At 44.3% G+C, this 25,021-nt stretch overlaps 1 protein-coding gene across 1 annotated transcript in view; it reads left to right on the forward strand.

Annotated features, from left to right (window-relative positions):
- The window catches only part of LOC148442118 (rap guanine nucleotide exchange factor 6-like), a 672,269-nt gene that overhangs the window by 586,256 nt on the left and 60,992 nt on the right, over nt 1-25,021 (forward strand). Inside the window, 2 exon segments of the mRNA XM_088464211.1 lie at nt 686-874; nt 13,350-13,572. Coding sequence (XP_088320337.1) covers nt 686-874; nt 13,350-13,572 — 412 coding nt within the window.

Genomic DNA, 25,021 nt, shown 5'->3' on the forward strand with positions numbered 1-25,021 from the left:
AGGGGGCTTACTACTGGGGCACTATTACAGGAAGGTTACTACTGGGGGCACTATTACAGGGGGCTTACTACTGGGGGCACTATTACAGGGAGCTTACTACTGGGGGCACTATTACAGGAAGGTTACTACTGGGGGCACTATTACAGGAAGGTTACTACTGGGGGCACTCTTACAAGGAGCACTATTACAGGGGGCTTACTACTCGGGGCACTATTACAGGGGGCTTACTACTAGGTTGAGGGGCTCTGAAAGGGCATGTGTGGTGGTCTATACAAGCTTTCATATTTTTTGGTAATGGATGATGGACTGGCTCCTAAACTTTTAAGGTGGCTCCTAGATTTTACAAAAAATTGTCAAGCCCTGTTCTAATCATTTTTAGATCAAATCTCAGGAGTATGACAGGGGAGGCTCTGTATTTTTTATTAATTGTAATATAATAATCATTATTTTAGTTGTCTCATTTAAGAAATGTAAATAAATAAATTACAATCTAAAACTAGTTATTAGTGCAGTTCTCCCCTTTGAAAAGCTTGGGAAATTCTCTCTGTTTCTTTTGATTGGGTTTTTAGTAATTTCTTGTTTATCACCTTTAACAAAATAATTTACTAGTGCACATACAATATTTTGGTAGGTTGTACTATTTTTGTACATATGCAAAATGTACAATATTTTTTTGTTTTCACAGTGACCAAAAATGTAAGTGAGAAAAGATGTGCAAAATCCGAAATGTCTCCAGTATTTGTGAGGTCTGTAAACCAAGCAACAAAATCTCACATACATCAGCAAAACAGAATGAGCCAAGTTCTACAAGTACCTGCAGTAAACCTTTATCCCGGTTGCAAAAAAGGAGTTACCAAGGAAAATATGTCATGCAGTAAGAATCTTCTAATTATATTGCACTTGAGAATACAGAGAATATATTGAATCCTAGCAGTCAATCATAAAGCATAGGCAATTGAAATACTGTACGTATATCTAGAAAAATTATTGTACAGTATCTTGAACTGAATATGTTTGATATGTATGTAACCAAGTGTAAGCAAATTCTTCTTTCACTTAACTAGCAAAAAAAAATATAGCCTATGGTGTTGATAATGTACATAAAACTAAAAAGAGCTAATAAAAAATAAAGCTGCTGTCAAAGAGACTGTGGGGACTGATAATCGGTCTGCATCATATGTTAGCAGATTCCAAGTGGGCAACCGATTACCTGAATTACTTGCTGTTCTGATCCCTGAGTTCTCGAATACTTGTTCCTGCCCCTTATCCCTACATTTGGGTTAAGGGATTTTGGGCCTGATTCAGACCCGGTGCTCTGACAGAGCGCTCGCTCTGAATCAGGGCTGGGCTTTTTTTTATTTGGAGCGGCCTCTTGGCCGCTCGCATAGCTGTGGGTGACCACCCACAGCTACTGCGAGTGGCCAGGATGATGTTCGCGGCATGGTCATGTGGCTGTCATGCTCTGGACTATTAAAACCACTTTCTTACCGCTCCAGTGCCTGTCCAGAATAGCACAGAGGTCCGCTCACATCGCTCCCAGCTGGTGCTGAGGTCTGTCTGTTCTGCTCAGTGTCCTACTACTGAGCATAGAGATGGATATCCGCAGCCTCTTGCTCACAACATGTCTTCCCAGCATGATGGCACACAGGTTGCACGCCAGAGTTCCCTCCTACACAACAGTAAGGGCGCAGCCATGTTGGACTCTGTCACCTGACGCTCTTCCTCCACTCAGAGCGCTTCTCCCAGACCAGCTGATCGCAAATTCTAATCCCTGGGAATCCTCCCCTATAAATTTCATTTCCAGACTGGCCTCTGTTGCCAGTACAACATTGCTTCTTGCTGAAGTTACAGCTCAGTGCTAAGCCAACAGGCACTCTGTATCTGAACGGTCCCAGGAGCTGATTCAGAGCCGCTCGCTAGATGCGATCGCTCGCACGATGTGTATGCAAATTGCATAGGCAGTGCAATCGCACAGCAATACATTAGTACGCCAGTTTTTTTAGACAATGATCACATAGTGTATGCAGACACCCACTAGCCTGTCTTAAGATGCCCACTTGTGCACTTCATGTCCAGGAAGTGTATGCAACCATCGGTACATCGGATGCGATCGTAGCACTTCAGTTTGACCATAATCCGCCGCAAGCAATGCGAGCACTTCAGTGTAAAAACTAGTCAGGTGACGTGTACTATGATGCTGTCTTTTAATTATGCACACCTCTAAAATGCCATTGAGATTCACAGGCACACCTGCGTTTGCACCTCCACTCCTCCGTTTTTAATGGCCAGCCCCTGTTACCACCTACAACGGCTTCCCCTGTCACTCACTCTGCTGGGCTGTCTAAACGCAGTGAGCGAATGCATTGTGAACTTTTGCTAAGGTATGCGCACGCACACTGCGATGTATGCGCATGCGCACAATGCATACACAATGTATACCATCAGCAGCAGCGAGCGTTTGCATCTTAGTGAGTGGGTCTGCTGAATAAGCTCCCCAGTCCATTATATTCAGTTCTTGTATCTGGTAAACAAGTCTCCTATACCAACTTGCACACCAGTCTGGTTTTTACCACTGAGACTTATTCTTACAGCCACCATCGGTTCCAGCTGACACCTCCAACCATTGGTCTCATCCAACATTGGACTCATATTAATTAAGTTCTTCAATTCATCAACATTGGTCCCAACCAATCAAGTTAATCAATTCATTAATTTCGGACTCATATCAATTAAGTTCTTCAATTCTTCAACATCGGTCTCTAACCGATCAAGGGCCTGATTCAGACCCACTCGCGAGCGGCTGTCCGCTCGCAAGTGGGTCGATGTTATGGACTGAGCATGCGCACGATGGAGGGAGCTCCGTCGTGCGCATGCGCCAGACGCGACGAGCGAAGGAAAGTCCTTCGCTCGTTGTGTCTGATCAAAGGGGGCGTGCTGTCGATGTTGATTGACAGCACGCCCCCTTTCGTAGGCGTGCCTGGGGCGTGCCTCCCTGACGGGGGTGTTCCCACGGGAACGCCTCCCGTCAGAAGCCGGCCCACTGACATCACTAGTGATGTCAGTGGGAGTGATTTTGGCTCTGATAGAGCCAAAATCACTCCGGAGCTTGCGGTTGAAAACCTCAACCGCAGGCTCCGGCTCGCAATTTCGATGGTCGCAATGGTCTCGACCATCGCGGCCATCAAAATGCACGCTCGTATAGCCTGTGGGTGGTGACCCACAGCTATACGAGCGTCCAGAAGGACGCTCCATTTTCATGGAGGTGTGACAGTGGCCTAGATATTAAAATGACTTTAAGCAAACAGTGATAAAACTTCTATAACTGAAGGAAATAGGAATGCAAGGACAGAGCCATTCGAGCATATGGGTGGCAGAAGCCAACGCTGCAACATATGAAGTCTATTGCAGAGTTGACAGCAGAAGATGATTGTATTATATCTAGATCTTATTCTGGGCCTTAGTGCTGCATTAATTAGAGCAGTAGAAGTGGCTGAGAGATGTGAGTCGGTTAACAATTAAGAAATATTGCCATCCACATGCTTTGTGGTAACTCCTGAAGCAGGTCTTGGGTATCCTGGAAGTAGTCTTTGGACAGACCTAGGGAAAGTTTGGGTCCTTTGCCCAAGTGATTAATTAAAGAGAACCAAATTCTAGAGGGACAGACTGGGTATGCAAGAATTCTCCAGGGTACCCTGTCTGCTCTGATCTTGTGAAGTACTGCCAGGGAAGGAAAGGCATATGGGAGGACGAGATCCGTCCAAGGAAATTACATTGCAAGTAGTGGGCGGATAGCCAAATGGGTTTTTGTAACACCCAAAGCAGTAGTGATTACGTGCCACCCATTTTGTTTATTATGACACAGTGGTCCTGTTATCCAAAAATTGTGAACAGGAATGTGTCGAAGCTGAAGAGGGACCAAAGCGACTGGGGCTAACTTGACTGCTCTAAATTCTAATAGGTGTTAGAACTCTGGGCCTGATTCAGACCTGCTCGCGAGCGCTGAGCGCTCGTGAGTGGGTCGATGTTGGCCCAATGCGCATGCACACGATGGAGGCGGCTCCGTCGTGCGCATGCGCAAGACCCGGATAGCGATGGGCAAGTCGTCGCTCCGGGTCTCGTACCAAAGGGTGCGTGCTGTCGATGTTGAGTGACAGCACGCGCCCTTTGGTGGGTGGGCCGGGGCTGTGGCTGCCCAGATGGAGGCGTTCCCATGGGAATGCCTACCATCTAGGGCCGGCCCCACTGACATCACTGGTGATGTCAGTGGGTGGACTTCTTGCTCTGTAAGAGCAAGAAGTCCACTGGGACTTGTGGCAATGAGACCCTACCACAAGGGTCTCGTCGCAAGTACGATGGTCTTGACCATCGCGACCATCATCCTGGCCGCTCGCACAGCTATGCGAGCGGCCAGGAGGCCGCTCTAAAAATACAATAGGCGGGCACTGATTCAGAGCGAGCGCTATGAAAGAGCGTCCGGCTCTGAATCAGGCCCTCTGTTCTGTGTTTCCATGTTCAGGGCAGTATGTTTTCCCACCACTAGGGGTCACCAGGCCTCCTACATGTAAGCTGCAATTATGGATTCTGACAGAGGGATTGCTCTTCTGACTTTGTACTGTGGCCAGGTGTCAGGTGATTTCCTGCCTGCGGTCTGAGAGGTGTCCATCACCTTGCCAGGGCTAGGAATCCAGAGAAACCTAGTACATGGCAGGCAACAAACAAACAATATAGCATCTAAACAGGCACAGGAACATTAGAAGAATACAAGTCCAGCACAGGGAACATTATTGACCCAGCAAAGAGTGCTGGATTATGGCAGACTAAATAGGCAGGTTACAGGTGTTGTTCATGCTGGTAATAAATGAATAATGAATCACATGACACCTGGTCACAGAAAAAAGTCAGAAGAGCAGTTCCTCTGTCAGGATCCAGAACTGCAGCTCACATATAGGAGGTCTAGTTACCTCTAGAGGCAGGTAAACATACTTTTGGGAAACATGGCAAAACAGAACAAAGGTCTAACAAGAGGATGATGAGTGGTACATGGTGAAACCCTGAATCTAAAGCTCTCAATTTTCCAATGATTCTGGCAAGATCCCTCATGGTGAGCTGGTGGTGGAGAGTTCGGGACACACTGCTATAGAGAAAAATGGGAATCTATTAGGAACGCCAGAAATGTTAGACTGGGAAGGGGTCAGTACTGATTAGGCATAATTTATTGGGAACCCCAGATTGAGAAGGAGGGATACAATTAACTCTCTCTAGCAAAGTAACTTCTCACATTCTGAATGAACAACCAGGAGGTCATCTAAGTAAATTATGCAGCATATCTGTTTTTTTTTTATCGGAGGTGTGTCAGTGCTGCTTTCATAAGTCGGGCAAATTTGTAAGGCACATTGGATAACCTGATGACCATGACCGTATATTGGTAGAAGATGCCAGTCCAGAGGAATCTTAAAAGCCTCCAGTGGTTTGGATGGACCTGAATTGCATGGAAGTCCTCCTTGAGGTCTGTCATTATTCAGTAGTCATTTTGAGTAAGAAGGAACGGGACCTCTGCTAGACCTTCCATTCTGAATGTGCGATGTCTTATGTATTGATTCAGGGACTGTTATGCCACGGGGGAAACTCTGAGGGTGTAAACTGATTATCGCCTTGAGGGTGGGTAATTCTTGGCAGGATGCGGCCATGTTTCAGCTTTGGGAGCTGGATGATGGCTTGGCAGGATGGGCCTAAAAGCCATGAAGATGAGGCAGCCTTTGGACCGTGCAGCAGCCTTGAGGGCTGGTCGGCCTCGGCTAGTTGCAGCCTGAGGGCCAGAGGTGAGATGCAGCCTTTGGGCTGTGTAAGCAGCCTTGAGAGCTGGTCGGCCTTGGCTAGTTGTGGCCTGAGGTGAGATGCAGCCTTTGGCTGTGGAAGCAGCCTTGAGGGCTGGTCAACCTTGGCTAGTTGCAGCCTGAGGGCCAGAGGTTAGATGCAGCCTTTGGGCTGTGGAAGCAACTTTGAGGGCTGGTAAGTCTCTGATGGGATGAATACAAAGAGGTGACATGTTACCGGGTTGACACTGGCGCAGGCATGCTGAATTGCGCAACAAGGACACTGGAGTGCTGCCAATGTTGCTGGGTTGACACTAATGTAACAATACTGGATTGCGCTCTTGGGGTGCTAAAGTGCGGCCAATGTCGCCACATTGACACTGGCGTGGGTATACTGAATAATGTTCTGAGGATGCTGGAGTGTGGCCAATGTCGCTGGGTTGACACTGGCGAGGATGTGCAGAATAGCCCTCTGAGGATGCTAAAGTGTGGCTAATGTCGCCGAGTTGAAACAAGCCACTGGACGCTAAAATGTTCCCGGGGTGCACTCTGTACCGCTAGGATGGCACACACGGCTGAGCACAGAGATGCACACTGTGCTGCCTGAAAGACTCGAGCAGCACACAGCAGGTGGAATGTGGATCATGATGCCTGGATGGATAGAGACACAGACACAAACTGTAACACGAAACTCTATCACCGGCATGAAGTGAAGGGCTGGCTGGAATTTAACAGAAACAGGGCCCAACCACAGCAAGTCTCAGAAACAGGAAGGAAGCAGACTACAGCGAACACTTGTCCGGTGTTCACCTCGCATGGTATTCACAGTGTGGCAGCTCATGACAGTAATCCCCCTTGACGAGGAGTAAAGGAACCCCTGGACCCCAGTTTATATGGACAGTTCTCAAAGAATCTTTTTCACAAGGTGGGAGCATGCAAAGATTATTCTGGAACCCAAGAACGCTCCTCTGGTCCATACCCTTTCCAATGGACCAGAAATTGAAGATGTCCGCGAGAAAACCTGGAGGCCAGGATCTTCTCCACAACAAACTCCTGGCATCCCTGGACGTGAACTGGCGTGCCTAGGAGTAAACCTGCAGGAAAAAAATACTGGCTTTAGGAGTGAGCAATGAAATGTGCTGTTGATCTTTAGAGACCTTGGTAACCTTAGCCGAAAGGCTACGGGATTAACCTGGGCAATGATAGAAAATGAACCGATAAACTTAGGCCCTAACTTCTGCGACCTCTGGTGCAAATTGATGATCCTGGAGGAAAGTCATACCAAATCACTGACTCTGAAATTACAAGGTCTCTGAAATTTGTCGGCCTGCACCTTAGACCGACCGGATGCTTGCAGAAGGGCAGAAGGTACCTTCTTCCATACCGACCGTAGTCTTGAAACAGAAGAAGAAGATTGAGTTCCCGTTCTTGAAGGCTCGAATGAGTTACTCCTGCAGTAAAAAGGAGAGACGGTGGAGGCAGAATGGGAGGAGTTATTTTATGCGAATTCCGCAAAAGGCAGCAGTGAAACCCAATCATCCTGGTATTTGGGAATTAAACAGTTGAGGAACTGTTCCGAGGACTGATTGGCCCGTTCTGTCTGACCGTTGGACTGCGGATGATAGCCTGAGGACAAACTGATGTTGATCCCCAGATCGGCACAAAAACACTTCTAAAACCAAGCAACGAACTGCGTACCACGGTACGAGACAATATCCAATGGGAGTCCATGGAGCCTGAAGACATGGTGAAGAAATAGTGCAGATAATTCCTTAGCAGATGGTAACCTGCTCAAGGAAACAAAGTGCACCATTTTGGAGAACCGATCCAAGATAGTCCAGATGACAGAACAGTGTGAAAAGACAAGCAGGTCAACAATGAAGTCCATAGCAATATGGGACCATGGCTTAGAGGGCGTCAGAAGAGGACACAGAAACCTTTGAGGAGCGGTCCGGAGAGTCTTATTCTTTGAAATGACATCACATGCCAAGACGAACTCACAAATTTCTTGAGACATGGACTGCCACCAGACAGAATGGGACACCAGCACCAAAGTCCCTGCGATACCAGGATGACCCCCCACTTTAGAGGAATGAAAATCCTTCAATATGTCCTTGCGCAAGTCTCTCAGGAACAAAGAGTACTCCAGGCAGCATTTCTTGAGGGGCTTCAGACTGACAAGAAGTAACAGAATCTGCCAGAGTCCTGGTTATTGCAAAGTGAAATCTAGAAGCTGGAATGATGCTCTCTTCAGAGGCCATTGGTGGATGACTGATGGAAAAGCTTCGAGACAGGGCATCCGCTTTAATATTCTTAGACCCTGGCCTGAAGGATATCACATAATTAAAGTAGGTAAAGAACAAGGCCCAGCGGGCTTGTCTCGCATTTAACGTTTTAGCCATCTCTATATAGGTCAGATTTTTATGGTCTGTGAGAATGGTCACCACATGATTCGCCTCTTCTAGCCAATGACTCCAGTCTTCAAAGGCCCACTTGATGGCCAAAAGCTCCCATTTGCCGACGTCATAATTTCTTTCAGCGGAATCAAATTTCCAGGAAAAGAAGGTGCATGGGTGAAGTTTGCCATCCTTGATGTCCTTTTGTGAAAGGATAGCTCCTCCAACTTCAGAAGCATCAACCTCAACAATGAATGGAAATTCTGAATTGGGGTGCCGGAGAACAGGAGCAGACACAAAAGCCTCTTTCAAAGTATTAAAGGCCTGAATAGCCATAGAAGACCATTTCGTGACCTCCGCTCCTTTTTTGTTAACGCCACAATGGGCACCACAATCGAGGAAAAGGACTTAACAAACCTACAATAATAATTACCAAACCCAAGGAATCGCTGGATGGCCTTCAGTGTTGTGGGTTGTTCCCAATCCAGGATGGCTTTCACCTTGCCAGGGTCCATAGAGAAGCCTTCTGAAGAGATTATATAGCCCAGGAACGACATCTCCTTCACATCAAATTCACACTTCTCTAATTTGGCATATAGGTCGTTAGCCAAAAGTCTTTTCAGAATTTGCCACACATGCCGAAGATATTCTTCTACCAACTTGGAATAGATGAGGATGTCATCTAGATAAACCATTGCACAGACTCCCAGGAAATTCCTTAACACCTCATTGATGAAATCTTGAAAAATGGCTGGGGCAGTTTAAAGGCCCGAAAGGCATGACAAGATAGTCAAAATTTCCCGAATGAGTGTTAAATGCCATTTTCCACTCATCTCCTTCCCTGATGAAAATGAGGTTATATGCGCCTCTAAGATCGATCTTAGAAAAGATGGAAGCCTCTCACAGTTGATCAAAGAGCACGGAGATGACTGGTAAGGGATACGCATTTTTGACTGTGATCTTGTTCAGTCCTTGGAAGTCTATGCAGGGTCTAAGAGATCCATCTTTCTTTTTCGCTCCCACCGGAGTATTAGAATGTAGCATTTGTATCTGGGGATTGGCAGTTTAACATGCCATTCAGATTGCTTGCCAATAGTGGAGAATACAAGACCTAATACTGACTGGCCACCATGTGCTGCATACTGTTGGTCCATAGTGATGAAGACAGTGAGCATGATAACTAGTCTTTTGATCTCTTTAAATTACCTTTTTTGTTTTACAATGGCGATTTGCATAAAGTGTTAAGCAAACACTTAGTTGGACCCATGCTAAGGTCAGGACATGTTGGCAGTATTATGAAATATAGCAAGGTGTGATGAGTGAGGGAGAAATTAGGTATACAGATAACAGCAAAGGATACTGATGTTAAAGAAACTGTAACTATGCTAGTTAGATTAACAATAATGAAAACAGGGAATTCAGACAATTATTAAGAGAAAAACAATGAAAACTCAGAAAAACACCTGGGTTTGGCAGCAATAGGGAGACCTAGCTGTCACTCACCTGCTGATTCCCTAGCCACCTTACCCCCCAGCTCACCGTCCTCCACAGAGGAACTCTTGCACTGGATTGTGACACCCACTATCTTCTCGAGTGGTTTCCATATCCCGTTGATTATCCACATTCTCTTGTGCCTCAAAATTACTCTCTCTACCCTCCTCTCTCAGCTTCTCCCAGTGGGCTTACTCCTCTACTAAACAGGATGGCCAGTGCCTTGATCTTGTTTCTAGGAGACTAATCTCAGTTTCTGATTTATTCAACACTCTTTATCAGATCATCACCTGCAAGCTCTCTTCCATTACCCTTACCTTTCTGCTGTCGAACTATACCAAGCGATTCCATGCCCGCAGAATTCTCAGTTCTATAATCAACAACTGTCCACCTGTCTGCTACCACTTCTTCCTCAAGTTCTACATTCTGCCATTTCATCTTGGATTACCACTAGTCCGCTCAAACTTAATCTTTTAAAAATCAATAAACTAATAATATTCCCAGCATTCATCAGAAAATACTGTACCAACCTAACATCGCAATTTTTACTGTCAAAACAACAATAAACTCTACAGTACCTCTCAAGTTCATTGTCTAGGTATTATCCCTGATTCAGAACAGTCCTTTGTTTGACACTTCAAATCTACATTCAGATCCTGTTACATACATCTAAGAAATAATTCCAGAAATGCACAAATTTGACTCAAGACACTGCAAAACTTTAATTGGTACTCAATCTAACACATTGACTATTGCAGTTCATTACATACTGGTCTTCTAAACCACACAAACAATGAATTTTGAATGCAGCAGTTAGACTAATTTTTTAGATGAAACATTTTCTTCTTCTGCTCTGCTCGTCAGTCCCTAAAATGGCTGTGTGTATTTTACTGAATCCATTATAGAATACTTCTATAATATATGTGACCATAAACATTGTACCAACATCTCTTCATTTGCTGCAAAATATATTCAAACTTGACCTCTGTATTCTGCTCAAGATCTGCATTCTGATCCACAGGGGCGCTGAGAGGGGAGTGTGGTAGATACATATTACACATGTCCAGCCTGTCTGAGAGACCCAACAGTGGCCTAGCTCAGCCTGGGAGGAAGAGCAATGCCATCCCCGTTGAGAGGGGATCATGCTCATGCCCCCATGAATAGCAACACCCCCATGTCAGCATTGGGGCCCATCACATGTCTCAGTAGTCCTGTCCACACTTAGAGGTAAATTTACTAAGAATCGTGTTTGACCGAGACTGCAGTCTTGGGTGAGTTTGACCATTTTCACCAAATCGGAAATTTACTAAAAGCAAATTCGGAAGAGATTTCTCTATTTAGACAGAAATTCTCTGGTGAGAATGCAATCTCGATTAACTACACCATCGGCCAAACTCGCAAGCACTTTCTGTGGAAAATATACAGCTTGGAAATCGACCAAGAATTCTGATTAAAATCACGGGTGTAATTTCAGCAAACTCGGTTCTAAATAGAGCCAATTAGAGGCTGCTCTACAGTTAGCGAACACTGATTGGCTGTGACCCACGTGGCTGACAACAGCACATGGGTCACAGCCAATCAGCAGCCGCTAACTGCAGAGGGGCCTCTGATTGGCTGGCGGCCCAGAATAACAGAAACCACGCAGTCTCTGTCATTCATAATTGTCCAGTATGGATCGGGTACTTTTTTTTTTTGCCAAGACCTGTGGAGCTTACAGGAGAAGGGGACCGACCTGTGCTGGAGGTAGGTGAGTATAGGATTTTTTTTTTTTCACAGGGAATTCTGCTGGAGAAGGGGATGTGAACATCTGGTAGAAGGTAAGTATATGTGAGTGTGTTAGGCATGTAATAAACTTTTTAATTCTACGGTGTGTGTATTGCCTTTTTACTATTTCTTTTTAAACTGCGGGTACGGGTGCTGGCCGCCTGCTGGCACTTGTAGTTCTACAAGTGCCAAAGGGCAGGCATGCTGGCACCTGTAGTTCCACTGTAAAAAACAATAGTATCGTTCTAATTTTCACACTATTGCCAATGCACCCGTCGGCCAGGGGTGCAGGGAAGAGCCCCGTGCTTCAGTGTAAGTCTGGGGTGCTTGGGAGAGGGAGGACCCCTTTATTGGGGGGGTCCCCACCTCACTTGAGATCCCCGGCTTGTGCTGACTAGCTTGGGGTGTTAATGCTTTGCCCGGGGAGACCCGGTGAAAGGGTCCCCTGGCTGTGGCATTACACCCTGGCTAGATTTGAGTCCGGTGCTGGTTTTAAAAATAGACGGAACCCCATGCCATTTTTTTTCTCTTATTTTTAAAATTAGGTCTGGCTCTGGGAGCCCAGTGCTGGTTTATAATATACGGGGGAATCCAACACGTTTTTCCCCCCCATATTTTTAGAACTAGGACTGGCTGAGGAGTCTGGGGCTGGTTATACTTTTTTGTGGGAACCCTATTTAATTTTTTTTGTAACATCAACCCTTTATTTCTTTTTTAAACACACGAACAGCCTGCAAATATCTCACTAGCAGTCAGGCTCAGGGAACTCAACAGAGAAATGTCGATAACATACACCATCAGAAAACACGATTTCAGCAAATCCCATTTCTTGATATATTTGAGCATTTCAGGCAAAAATCACCCAAGTTTCAGCTATGCAAATCGAGTTTCTACTCAAGCAGTCTCGACCAGAGACACAATTCTTACTAAATTTACCCCTTATTATTGCTCCCAATCCTGATTAAAGAATGTTTTTCAGGCTGACTCCACTGCTGAATGCCCTTCTCACACAACAAGACTTTCTATAACTTCCAAAATATTAATCTTACCTCACCTATTTGAGCAAGTTTATCAAATTACCAAACTAATTACCTAACCTCCAACGGCTACTCTACATTATTATCATCCTTCTACTCAAAATTTACGTGTTCTCTTTTTTTGCTCAAACATCTACCTGAACCTAAACCAATATTGCTGCATGATTGGCTCAATTTGGTGCACATGCACTTTTTACTCTTGCAATTAGGCAGGACCAAAATGCAATATGTGTCACTTAGCCTCATGTATCAAACTCTTATTATAGTTTGTAAGCTTGAGAGCAAGACCTTCTTACCTCATGAGACTAGTCTGGTGTTATATAAATATTTTTTATCAATCAAAACAATAATAAAGTGCTCAATATTTGAATAAATCAATAATTATATAAATGCACAACTACAATGTTTTTCTTCTTTGTCTGTAATAATGTCTAATATCCTTATGATGTACAGTACAAAGTACATAATTTATGTCTCTGTCCATTACACATTAATCACACATACATACACGCACGCAAATATGTTCTTTGTAATATTTAGATTGTACAATGTAGAAAAGTTGCATATATGTACTCAGCGATGGATATCATCATATCTAAATGCACTGTCTGAATGTAAAACTGAGTTGAAGAGTAAATATTATAAGAATGCAACATTCATTGTGGTCTTCTTCACAAACAAATACGAGATAAATGGGGAGCAGTTAAGCCTCCTTTGTGGTTAACCAGGTAGATTTTAAATGTTACACTAATATGTTAACTTTTGATCTTATAAATGTTCATTTTGCTCGAAGACATATCATAGTTATATTTTTTATGTCATGTCCTATTGTCTTTTTCTTTGTTTAGGTTTTACCCTCCTACCATCCAGTAAAGCTGACAAATTATCAGACTCTAGCCACAGTGAGATCTCATCACAGTCCAGCATAGTCAGCAACAACTCTGTGGATTCCATGTCAACGACTCTGCAGGATGAGAGGTGTTTGACTCATTCCAATGTGGATACCTTGGTTATATTGGAAAGAAGTGTTTCACCCATACAAACCACTGAGTATAATCAGTTGTGTAGTAGGTAGAAAAACTCAGCTGTATTTATAATGTACAACATTGTTAGCGAAGAATAATACAGTCATCCAGAGGAATGACTGATAAAGTAAAGAAGGCAACAGGAATATAGTAAAGTGCAGACAGCAGGGCCGGATTAAAGGCCACATGGGCCTGGGGCTGAAAATGAATTGACCTTGCTGTAACTAGTGCTGTGTGCATGTGATCAGTGCCATGTGTGCGTGTACAGCCCTATTGTATCAGTCACAATGTTGACACAAAAAACGCAAAAGTAGAAAAATTGCATCATATTGTGAGGAAAATGACAATACAATACCTATGATTTTTAGATGATGATGTGGCTAGCTGGGCAGCTGGATATCATCATGTTGTCATGGTTATTATGGGCCTATTTTTATGTGTAGGCCTGGAGCTGTAGCTCAATCCATCCCATTGTTAATATTTACCTGGCAGGTGGGTTTTGGTGGTAGATTCAGTACCTAAAAAGAGAGATAGGGTAATAAGTCACCAGGACAATAATTGCTGAACAGTTCGCTGTCACACTCATGTTTAAAATTAATTTATTGTGGATTGGGTCAATAGATAACATGGATTGGGGAAGACCCAGCAGTCATGGTACTTATTGGGAAGACAAAGTTAGAGATAGTTGGGTCATTCTAAATAAGTTTTCAGTAAATTAGTTTCTCAAGTCAAAGCAAGCACCTCCAAAATATAATTTTCTGAAATAATGCCTGTGCCACAATCTTATGGGGGTTAATAAGTATCTCAGAAGTTAGTTTAGGACCATGTGGTTTGAATTTTTCTAGAATTGTGATGATTTCTTTCTCGACCAAATGCTCTACAGTTGTGAAGGGCTACACCTCAGTGTGGAATGTGCACCTGTCCTGGGGGAGAAGGTGGTTAAATATCTGCAAGATATTTTAAACTAGGCATTTGGGGTTTGTAAAGGTAAAAGCAATATGCAAGATAATGTAGATAGAGAACAGGCTTAATTAAATTAAATAAGGGAATTTGATAACAAATGCTTTAGAAACAAATGAGGTGAAACAGAATTAGAAATATGTTTATCTTAAAACTTGTTTAAGATCTGTCCAATGTGAAAATATTTATGAAGATTATGGGAAGACAGGGGCGGATCCCAGAAAAATTGACAGGTGGGCATCATAATTGACGTGTGTGGACAACTGTGTGAGGGACTGTGGTCCATTGGTTCACTGTGAATGTATGTAGTTAATTGTGCCAAATATCATAGCATACAATCTATAGTTGTACTTTTATTTTGAGCAGCTCAGTGGATTAGGTGGGAAAGTAGATTTGCTGGTATGGAAATTTAAAGTGAAGGGCCCCCAAAAACATTAGGGATTTTGATAGTGTGAAACTACATTTAGATGCTTTTTTAACACTCCTTCCAGCAGCTGAAGCTCTAATATTAGGCCACTTAGACTAATAATAGCAGATAGCTATATTTCTTTTTGTTACCCTCTACAAAAGACATGGGGCAATATTTATAAAGCAGCGGCTTTTGTAAGTCGCTGCTTCCTGGCAGATTGCAGGTGAAAATGTAAACAGCACCCGAAGTCAGTATAAAGTATGTTGGTTTTAACACTGACTGTGGATGACGTTTTAAATTTTCATCTGCAACCCAGTACAAAGGAATGTAATTCTCCCTGATGTAGAGCAATTCAGAAACTCTGACCAAATAGGCAAGTGGGTTAAGTGCAAACATTGAAATTCAAAGTCACATAACCACCTGATCAGAGATATACCAACACCATGGGCCTGATTCAGACCCACTCGCGAGCGGCTGTCCGCTCGCAAGTGGGTCGATGGTCTGCACTGAGCATGCGCACGATGGAGGGAGCTCCGTCGTGCGCATGCGCCAGACACGACGAGCGAAGGACTTTCCTTCGCTCGTTGTGTCCGATCAAAGGGGGCGTGCTGTCAATGTTGATTGACAGCACGCCCCCTTTGGTAGGCGTGCCGGGGGCGTGCCTCCCTGACGGGGGCGTTCCCACGGGAACGCCTCCCGTCAAAAGCAGGCCCACTGACATCACTAGTGATGTCAGTGGGAGTGATTTTGGCTCTGATAGAGCCAAAATCACTCCGGAGCTTGCGGTTGAAAACCTCAACCGCAGGCTCCGGCTCGCAATTTCGATGGTCGCGATGGTCTCGACCATCGCGGCCATCAAAATGCACGCTCGTATAGCCTGTGGGTGGTGACCCACAGCTATACGAGCGTCCAGAAGGACGCTCCATTTTCATGGAGGCCGGCCCTCATTCAGAGCGTGCGCTCTGCTCAGAGCGTACGGCTCTGAATGAGGGCCTATGTCCATTATAGAATGAGCAATAGTAGTTTACTAAATAAAGAATATCAAAGTTATGTAATGGTTCATCGTCAGAAACCCAAATTTTAGTATATAAATTAAGACCACTAAATATACAATTTAGTGTCTGTCTAAGGAGAACGTTGTAGTGATGACAATATAATACAGAGGATTTTAGATACTGACATTCAAAAAATCCCATCCTAGTGACCTTACATAACATACAGTGCATCCCATTGACGGATATACCGATCTGTTACTAGGGGGTATATTTACTAAGCAGTGTTAGGAGCCAGAGGGCCTGATTCAGACCCGCTCGCAAGCGCTCGCAAGCGGATCGATGTTGGGCCAGTGCGCATGCGCACGACGGACCCGGCTCCGTCGTGCGCATGCGTGAGACCCGCATAGCGACGGGCAAGCCGTCGTTATGGGTCTCGCTACAAAGGGGGCGTGCTGTCGATGGTGAGTGACAGCACGCCCCCTTTGGTGGGCATGCCGGGGGCGTGGCTGGCCAGACGGAGGCGTTCTCATGGGAACGCCTACCATCTGGGGCCGGCCCCACTGACATCACAAGTGATGTCAGTGGGAGTGCTTTTGGCTCTGATAGAGCCAAAAGTACTCCAGGGCTTGCGGCAACGAGACCCTACCACAAGGGTCTCATTGCAAGCCCGATGGCCACGATGGTCTTGACCATCGCGACCATCTTTTTGGCCGCTCGCTATAGCTGTGGGTGGTCACCCACAGCTATGCGAGCGGCCAGGAGGCTGCTCTAAAATTCAGAGGGAGGGCACTGATTCAGAGCGAGCGCTCTGAAAGAGCGTCCGGCTCTGAATCAGGCCCACAGTGAAAAGTGATAAGGTGCCAGCCAATCAGCTCCTAACTGCCATCTCACAGGCTGTGTTTGAAAAATTACAGTTGGGAGCTGATTGGCTGGCACCTTATCACTTTTCACTCTGTCTCCTAACACTGCTTAGTAAATAGACCCCTAGAAATTTTAACGCCCTCCATGTCTACTGGCCTGGGACAAAATATGGGTATTTTAACAAACAAGTGTGAAATGCACCATAGTGCCCCCCGTTTTTGTTGTTGTGTATCTACATATGCCTTCCTCCCTCCCCAAGATAACATTGGTTTATAATACTGTATAAGGAGCTAGCATAATGCTTATGTGTGAGGCTAAAGCCGGGTACACAGTAGACAATGTCTAGTGTGCCCGACATCTTTAGCAACAGGACCCAAGTGAATACACACTTGCTGATGCTGCCAGGAATGAAGCAACGGCGGGAACCATGCTGCAATCGACAGCATGGCCCTCACTAACGATATCCCCCATCGGACCTGCATTCACGGCCGACAAATGATGTAGCTGATGACGTGCAGGTGCATGTATCATCAGCGACATAGCGGGTACACACTAGACAATGTGCCCAATATGTCGATCTGATCCGCCAGATCAGACAATATATCATCTAGTGTGTACCCAGCATAAGTGTCCCTTCTCCTAACAATACAACGAACCCTATAGCCCTGTGACCCGACATCTCCCCGAAACACAACCCCCCTCTCATAGACCACACAGTCCCCCTCACACAGATCACACTGCCGCCTCCCCCTCAGATGTATTCATGAATAAATGGCTAGACATAAGATTGACATCAAAATTTGGGAGAAAAAGCAAATAAACTACTTACATAACAAGCCGCGGCTGTTGGTAGAAATTAGGGACAGTTCATGACTATTGTACATCTGTATATGGTTGTACTGTGAACATGTCTTTCTGTGCACAACATAATTTGTCAGGCGGATTATTCCCATAGCTCAATCAAGTCTGTAACAGTACACAAAGAATTGTTGTGCATGTGTCAAAGTCCATAAAATCACACGTGATACAACTAAAAACAAAACAAGAAAAAATACCACAATGCACACAAGAAGGAATGTCAGAAACACTGTCCATTGGCATTCCCATAGTAAGTATTGGATTTAGAGGGACAGTTGGAGGTGGTTAGAGTTATGCACACGGGGGATGGTTAGGGTTGGGCTGTGGGAAAGGAAGGTTAGGTTTAGGCTGTGGGGAGAGAGGCAGGGAGAGGGGAGGTTAGGATACTGACTGTCAAGTGTCGGTATCCTAATTGCCGGGATCCCGGGTGTTGGCATCTCGTACACAACCCCACAGGAATAGCACAATACAAGAGCCATACACAAAAACCTATAAATCAAAAAGATACACTCTATTGTGTATTTACTGTGCAGTTGTTGTGTGGCATGTGAGTAATCACATTGCATTGTAGTCCTGATAGGAACAGAAAGGGGGCGGGACTGAGATTCAGATCCTGAGAAGATTATCGGCTGAGGGACATATAAGATTTTCATTACAACTAGAAGAGAATCTAGGAGTGCTCAGTGCCACTCACCTCCAGTACGCGGAAGTCCTGAATCAACAGGAACAAATGTTGGGAGGTATGCTACACTCCCATCCTCATCCTGTCTCCACTGCCTTCACCCCTCACAGATCACACTGGCACCTTCACCACCTCTAGTAGTGCACACTTACTAGATTTCCTTTGGGGAGGTAATGTCTCCTCTCTGGCCAGCATCCTGCTCACTTACACTAGTGTCTCGCAGGTGACAGGCTCTCTCTCACTGCAGTCAAAGGCGCGTAAGTCCACAGACTGTGCAGCCGAGCCTGTGCACCGTGCCCTTCCCCGACTCCTCCCCCGAATCAGCATGCTGGAGGGGCAGCTGCTTCTGCTTGTTTTGGCTTCCCTTGTGACTGCAAAATAAAACGTGCCCAAAAACGACAGGGGTGTCACGTGTCCTGTGGGTAGATGAACATGGGAAAAAGATACAAGTAATGTTTTTAATGGTTCTTATTGAAGCCATATTAATTATTATAACAAATTGGAAGAACAGCAAAATATAATGTAGTGCTCCTCATGTGGGATTTTTCCTGTCCAGAAATCATTTGGGACAATGAAGCTTTTAGTTCTGTTAAAGGAAGTCGATAATTATTTTAAAACCAGCTGTTGTAAGTCTTATAGGGGCACTGGTGGTTTTAATACGTTGAAATAGAACAGGACTTATTTTCATATTATGGGCCTGATTCATTACCGATCACAACTGCGATCGCAGCTCTGTAGTCACGCATAATCTCACTGCAAAAATATGCTAATGATTACAATCGCAGCCAAACATATGGTCACCAACCCCAAACGCTCACCTCCTGTCAATCACTCTACAATGGGTCTGTGTAATAACTGCTATCACAGTTCGATAGCAGTGAGACATTCGCGCACGCGTACTGCGGAGCATTCGCAGAACGCAACAATCGCCCAACTGCATGCATAATCACATTTTTTTGTTTTATCAGTTCCAGGGAATGCTGATATTTTAATATTTTGATTAGATAGGTTATTAAAGAATAACGGTAGGGAGTTTCTTTCTTTCTTTCTCTTACAGTACTGTAAATATCAACTTATTTGCAATCAAGTGTATTACTAAAGCTGAGCATGCAACATTGTAAGATAAAATGTCTTTCAGACTGACAGACATTTTATCTGACACCCAACAGATTTCGTGGCCACACACTGTGAGATATTTTACAGTGTATGGCACCCGCTACCGTTCCTCCTTAACCATTAAGACATGAAAATGAAGAAAAAAATACAATGTGTGACCAAATTCGGTACTGTAACGATGATGAATTAATGGAGCTACCCTCACTCACACTTCAGAGTAGGGAAAAGCTCCTAAAAAGGTATCTTTTGGCAGGGTTCTGTTACTATTCAGCAACCGCCACGTGCCTAGAGAAAATCCCTTCAGACAATATTTTCATGGTGGAGGTGGTGTACCTCACTTATACAGATAGATGGTATTGTGTGCTTGTTTTAAATATTCAGAAGTGATGCATAACGATACTCACATGGAATTTTGTGTGGTCAGTCTTGTAGCGGTTTCTTTTATCTCCAATAAAGAGATCAATCCTTCTTATTAAATATTGGATTCATTTATTTGTGCAGTTATGCATAAAATATAAAATAAATAATAACAATAAATAAAAGTAGTGTAATGTACAGATAGTGGTGTCTGGTGGGTGCTAGCATCAACCAGAGAGAACGGGGACCAGCTAAAAAATGTAAATAGCCCGGGGACCTTTATACGGGTAAAAATAAATATATACTTAAAAAGTCCTACCTGGTCTTTGGTGTGTAGCCAAAACAAAATCCTCCAGACAGCACATCCTTATATACATATGTGTCCTCACTCGTCTTTGCTGCAGATGTGTCAAACAGCCCCTGTTGGTGTGTCTTGGTCCATGAGATGGGCATCTTTTTTTGCCAAAAATGCGTGCAATGTGATGTGATTGGGACTCACCAGGAGACTGTGCTGATTAATTTAATATGTGACTCTTGTATATCTGTGTGCGACTTAGTCTCTCAATCACCCTGCAAAGTGCTACAATGCAGCAGCCACAGCTTTTTTCCACACCAAGTTCCATTTACAGTCTCAGTCGCACACAGATATACAAGTGTCATGGAATCAGTATGAATGACCACCGGATGTCAGCCCTGCAGTTCAAATCCCGATACCAGCAGCCCGGTGGGTGAAAATCCCAACAGCGCAGGTAGTATACTATCCCTACCCCTCTCCACCCTAAACCTCCCTTAAGGGTGCCTAACCCTATCCTCCCCCCAGGTGCCTAACCCTATCCTCCCCTGTTAGTGCCTAAACCTAACCCCCCCTTCCCCGCACCCTAAACCTAACCCTCCCGGGGGGGTTCCTAACCCTAACCTCCCCCTTTAGTGCCTAAGCCTAACTCCCCTTCCCCTAGCCTAACCCTAATCTTCCTCGAGGGGGGTGCCTAACCCTAATTCCCCCCGGGGGTCCCTAAACCTAAACCCCCCATCCCCGGCTAAGTGTATACTCAACTCCAGCAGAGGATGATTGGTCCTGTGTTCCGGCGATGGGATTAACATAGGCATCGGTATTTTGACACCTATGTTAAATCCCTTGTTGGAAATACAGTGTTGGGATTGTCTCATAACTACATCCCAAGTGTCACATATCAAATTAATCAGCACAGTCTTCTGGTGTGTCCTAGTCACATCTCATTGTGACTTACTGTAGACGCATTTTCGGCAAAAAAAATGCCCAATGCTAGCATAACCCTGTATGTATTACAGCAGACATCTGCACAGGACTCATGTCAGGCATATTGTGCTACATGGCAAATTAAGGCTAGATGAGCAAGAACACATCTGTATACAGTGTACAAATATCTAGCCATAGACAGATCGGCCAGATAATTGTATAATTGTATAATGTATGCCCAGCATAAGTTTCTATGCAGAGCAATCACAAGTGGTTTTTAATTCACTAATTGTTATGATTTTTAGTAAAAATTATATAGGTTATAAACAGTTATAAAAACAGCCCCAAGTAGTGCGTTTATTTTATAATAATAAAGCTCATGGACTACAGATAGAAAAACCAAACAGCAAGGATCATCTTATTACCTCTAAGAGCAGCATAATACTTTTTTCTGGAAAGAGTGCATAGTAGCAGGTGAAAAGATGATTGCAGAGTAGTGTACCAAAATGATCTGATATAGGCTCCTTGTTCATATAATGTTCATAACGTATATGCAATTGCTGTTTAGCTAGCTAAAAATTGCCAATGACCCTAACAACTGACTCGCTAATGGCTAATGGTGGTGAGAGAGTAGAGTACAATGAATGTCAACACACATTTCATTGTTGCAGCTTTGTCTGTGTATACACGCATTATTCAAATAGCACTATCAATAGTGTGAAAAACACCAAGGCATCCAAGTCGAATTTACTACCCATCTTATCAATATTTCTGAGAGCTAATCATTTTGTTTATTCTCGGTTAGAATAATCATGTATACCATTAGTATCTGTCCATCCTTCATTCCATAACATTGTATGCATTACAGCAGACATCTGCTCAGGGCCGGTGCAAGGTTTCTCGGCACCCTAGGCAAAGCTTTAGCCTACCACCCCCTAACACCACATTACTCAATTCCCAGCACCTCACACACTTGGCTTTTGTAAGATAAAAAAAGCTCACTCCAGAACACAGTAAAATCATGTTGTATGCATTTTGCAATACGTAGCAAGTTAGGGGCTATTATTGATCTACAATGTCCAGTCCTTATTCCAGGACATTACCTTAAGCTCTATGTCAGGCAGTGTGCACTCCCATGGGGTTGTCAGTCGCATTGTCAGGTCAGCCCTACATGCAGTCCAACCTGACGATGCGATTGGTGACCCCATGCTGCGGGATGCGGCAGGGGCCGACATAGCGGGTGTTCGGGCACCAGATCGTCTAATGTGTACCTGCCATCCGATCTGTTGGTGGGTGGGAGGTTCATCCATTGATAGCTGTGTACACATGTTGTTTAGTGTGTACCCAGATAGAAAAAACAAACAGCAAGGATTACCTTATTAGTCAGTGTGTCTACGTTGGATATAGTGTATGAAAGGTGTATACAGGAGACTGGTACTATGCAGTACATTGAGGGAAAGTAGCAGCTTCAGGGGAGGTCACTTGGAATGGAGGGCAAATATTGTGCCCTGAGACAGAGTAATTGTCCCTGGGAATTCAGTAAAAGTACATAGAGCATACTATATGAACACTGTTTCAGGAGCCTGGCATTGTGCTGGATGGAGGGGTGAATATCACATTCCAGGATGGCGTCCCTGTCCCAAGACAAAAGAATAAATAAAATAAATGTAACTAATGCTATAGAAATAGAATGTTTCCACTAGTGAAACCCATAGACAGCAACACTACCCCCCCCCCCAATTCACCTTTATAATATCATATAAATATCATATAAATTAGTGATGTGCATTGAAGTCACTGGTTGGGGAGGCACACATGGAGGTGGGTCTGGGTGCTGGGAGCCTGTCTCACCCCTTACTTACTGTAACACTATCATTGTCAATTGATTCTCCTACCAAAATCACTGTGTCTTCTTTTGCTGCTGCTGCTGCTGCTATCAATCTCTGAACACTGCAGGGCACTTCCTGGTCACATGACACTCTCCTAGCTCCGATCTCTAAACTTTGCAACTTTGCAGTGAACTTGCTGGTCACATGACACATCCAATGTGTCCATCAGTGTTCAAGGCATGCCCCATTCTCAGAGGGGCATGCCTCTAATAGCTAATCTTTCTATGCGCTTAGTGCCTGTGGTGTGACCCCACCCCAGCTCTGCAAGCAGTGTCTGACTATACAGAAGAGAGGCTGAGTTATTCCTGCCTCATCTATCATCTCCCTGCAGTCATAGGGAGCTCGACAAAGCTGGTGAGTGTTAACTATAAATAAATATCTTCTTTGTATTATTCAAATAATTTTTATGTCAAATCTCAGGAGTATGACGGGGAGGCTCTGCCTACCCTGACTGCACGTCCCTGATATTAAGGTCCACCATAATGTGCTGATTTTCAACACCTGAGCCATATAACCACAAATCATAGTAATTTTATGTGGTGGAATGAGGATATAAACATTGATACTCCTCAAATAAAATGCAATCAGTGTCAACTAAGATCATTAAGCGCCTGACAGAGAGCAGATGCCGAATAAACAGGGAAACTCACTCTGGCCAGAAAGAGCGCATCTCTAATATTTACATATATGCATACTGTACTAGCCAACTCTCCCTTGTTGTCAGGAAGACTTCCTAAAATAGTAGCAATCTTCCTAACTCCCATAAGAGTCTAGCAATCTCCCTTGAATACACCTTACCCCCATTATGTAGCTGTTATATAAAATAAAATATCCAGAGATATAATCATTTAAATTGGATCATTGGTATAATTTCCCTGCATTGGTTATAAGGCACAATGATCCCTATGGCTACATGCATTTTCTGAAAAGCATCAATGTGTTTTCATCAACAAGTAGATCCATCATTTATATTTTGATGTAAATCAATTTTTTGGTATCTCTCTCAGATGTAGCAGTACATGCCCACTTTAACGCCATGCTCATAGGTGCTGCCTTCACAATATTCCTGAAATGCTTTTTCTAAAATAGGCAAGTCTGCATATACGTAGCTTTATAATTAGCAGCCCTTCCTCCTATAGTTTGTGCTGTGATCCAACCTGATGGCCGTGAGTCTGTGCAGGGCTGCCAAGAGCCGGGCCAGGCCTGGGTGTAGGGAGCATGACCTTATTGTGGGAGGTGTGGCCATGCCCCCTTAACAAAAAAAAGGAAAAACATTGTTGCAGCGAAGCGGCGCTGGGGAGTGGGGCACTGTGAGCTTCTCAGCCCAGCGCATATCCAAGGGGATGGGGGGCGCAATCAGGATGATCACTGTCTCCCACAGGTAGAGGAGACTTCTGCTGCTGCAGCAAGCAGTCTCCCATCCCAGCCCATCACACAGCAGCGTGTGCTGGGCTGCTCACCTGACAGAGACAAGGGGGCAGCATCTGACCCGGGCCACCGCCATGCACCTTCTCAGGAAGGTGAGGAGTGGGAATGGGAGGGATGGGTCTGAATGGGGCTGATCCACAACTCACATGTAAGCAGTGCAGTAGCAAGCACCCTAGGCAGCTGCCTAATGGTTGCTTCAGCCCTGCATCTGGTAGTGATACTAAATATGTGAACTATATATACCCTAATATCACCAGACTATTATATTAATTAATTTAAAGATGCAGGTAATGCACTACTGTCTCACAGTTAGCCAAGCTGTTTAATTCTTAATATTAAGTTATCTCTGACTAAAGTTACTCATCCCACATACTTGTAAACTCATATTGAAATCTGGGTATGTTTTGAGATCCATTACTACAGTATTATACACTGTGGTAGCAAAGATACCTAAATGTGTCATAGTCAAATGTTTTATTAATTTTTCCTCATTATAAGGAGGTAGTATATCTTCCAAAATCAGAACTCAATTAAGATGATTAAATATGAATCTACTGAAATGTGTTGTATTTCACAGTTCATTGTGGATACTAAATTTGTAAGATATCTACGAATGACTAATTCCACCAAAAGTGAGATGGGACTAATTAACCAAATTATTCAATGATAACATAACTATGGCTAGTTATTCTATTAGAAGTACTGTATCTAGTCTAATGGGAGG

This window comes from Taudactylus pleione, unplaced genomic scaffold (assembly GCF_031769625.1).
Source record: "Taudactylus pleione unplaced genomic scaffold, aTauple2 ptg001609l, whole genome shotgun sequence".
Classification (NCBI taxonomy): Eukaryota; Metazoa; Chordata; class Amphibia; order Anura; family Myobatrachidae; genus Taudactylus; species Taudactylus pleione.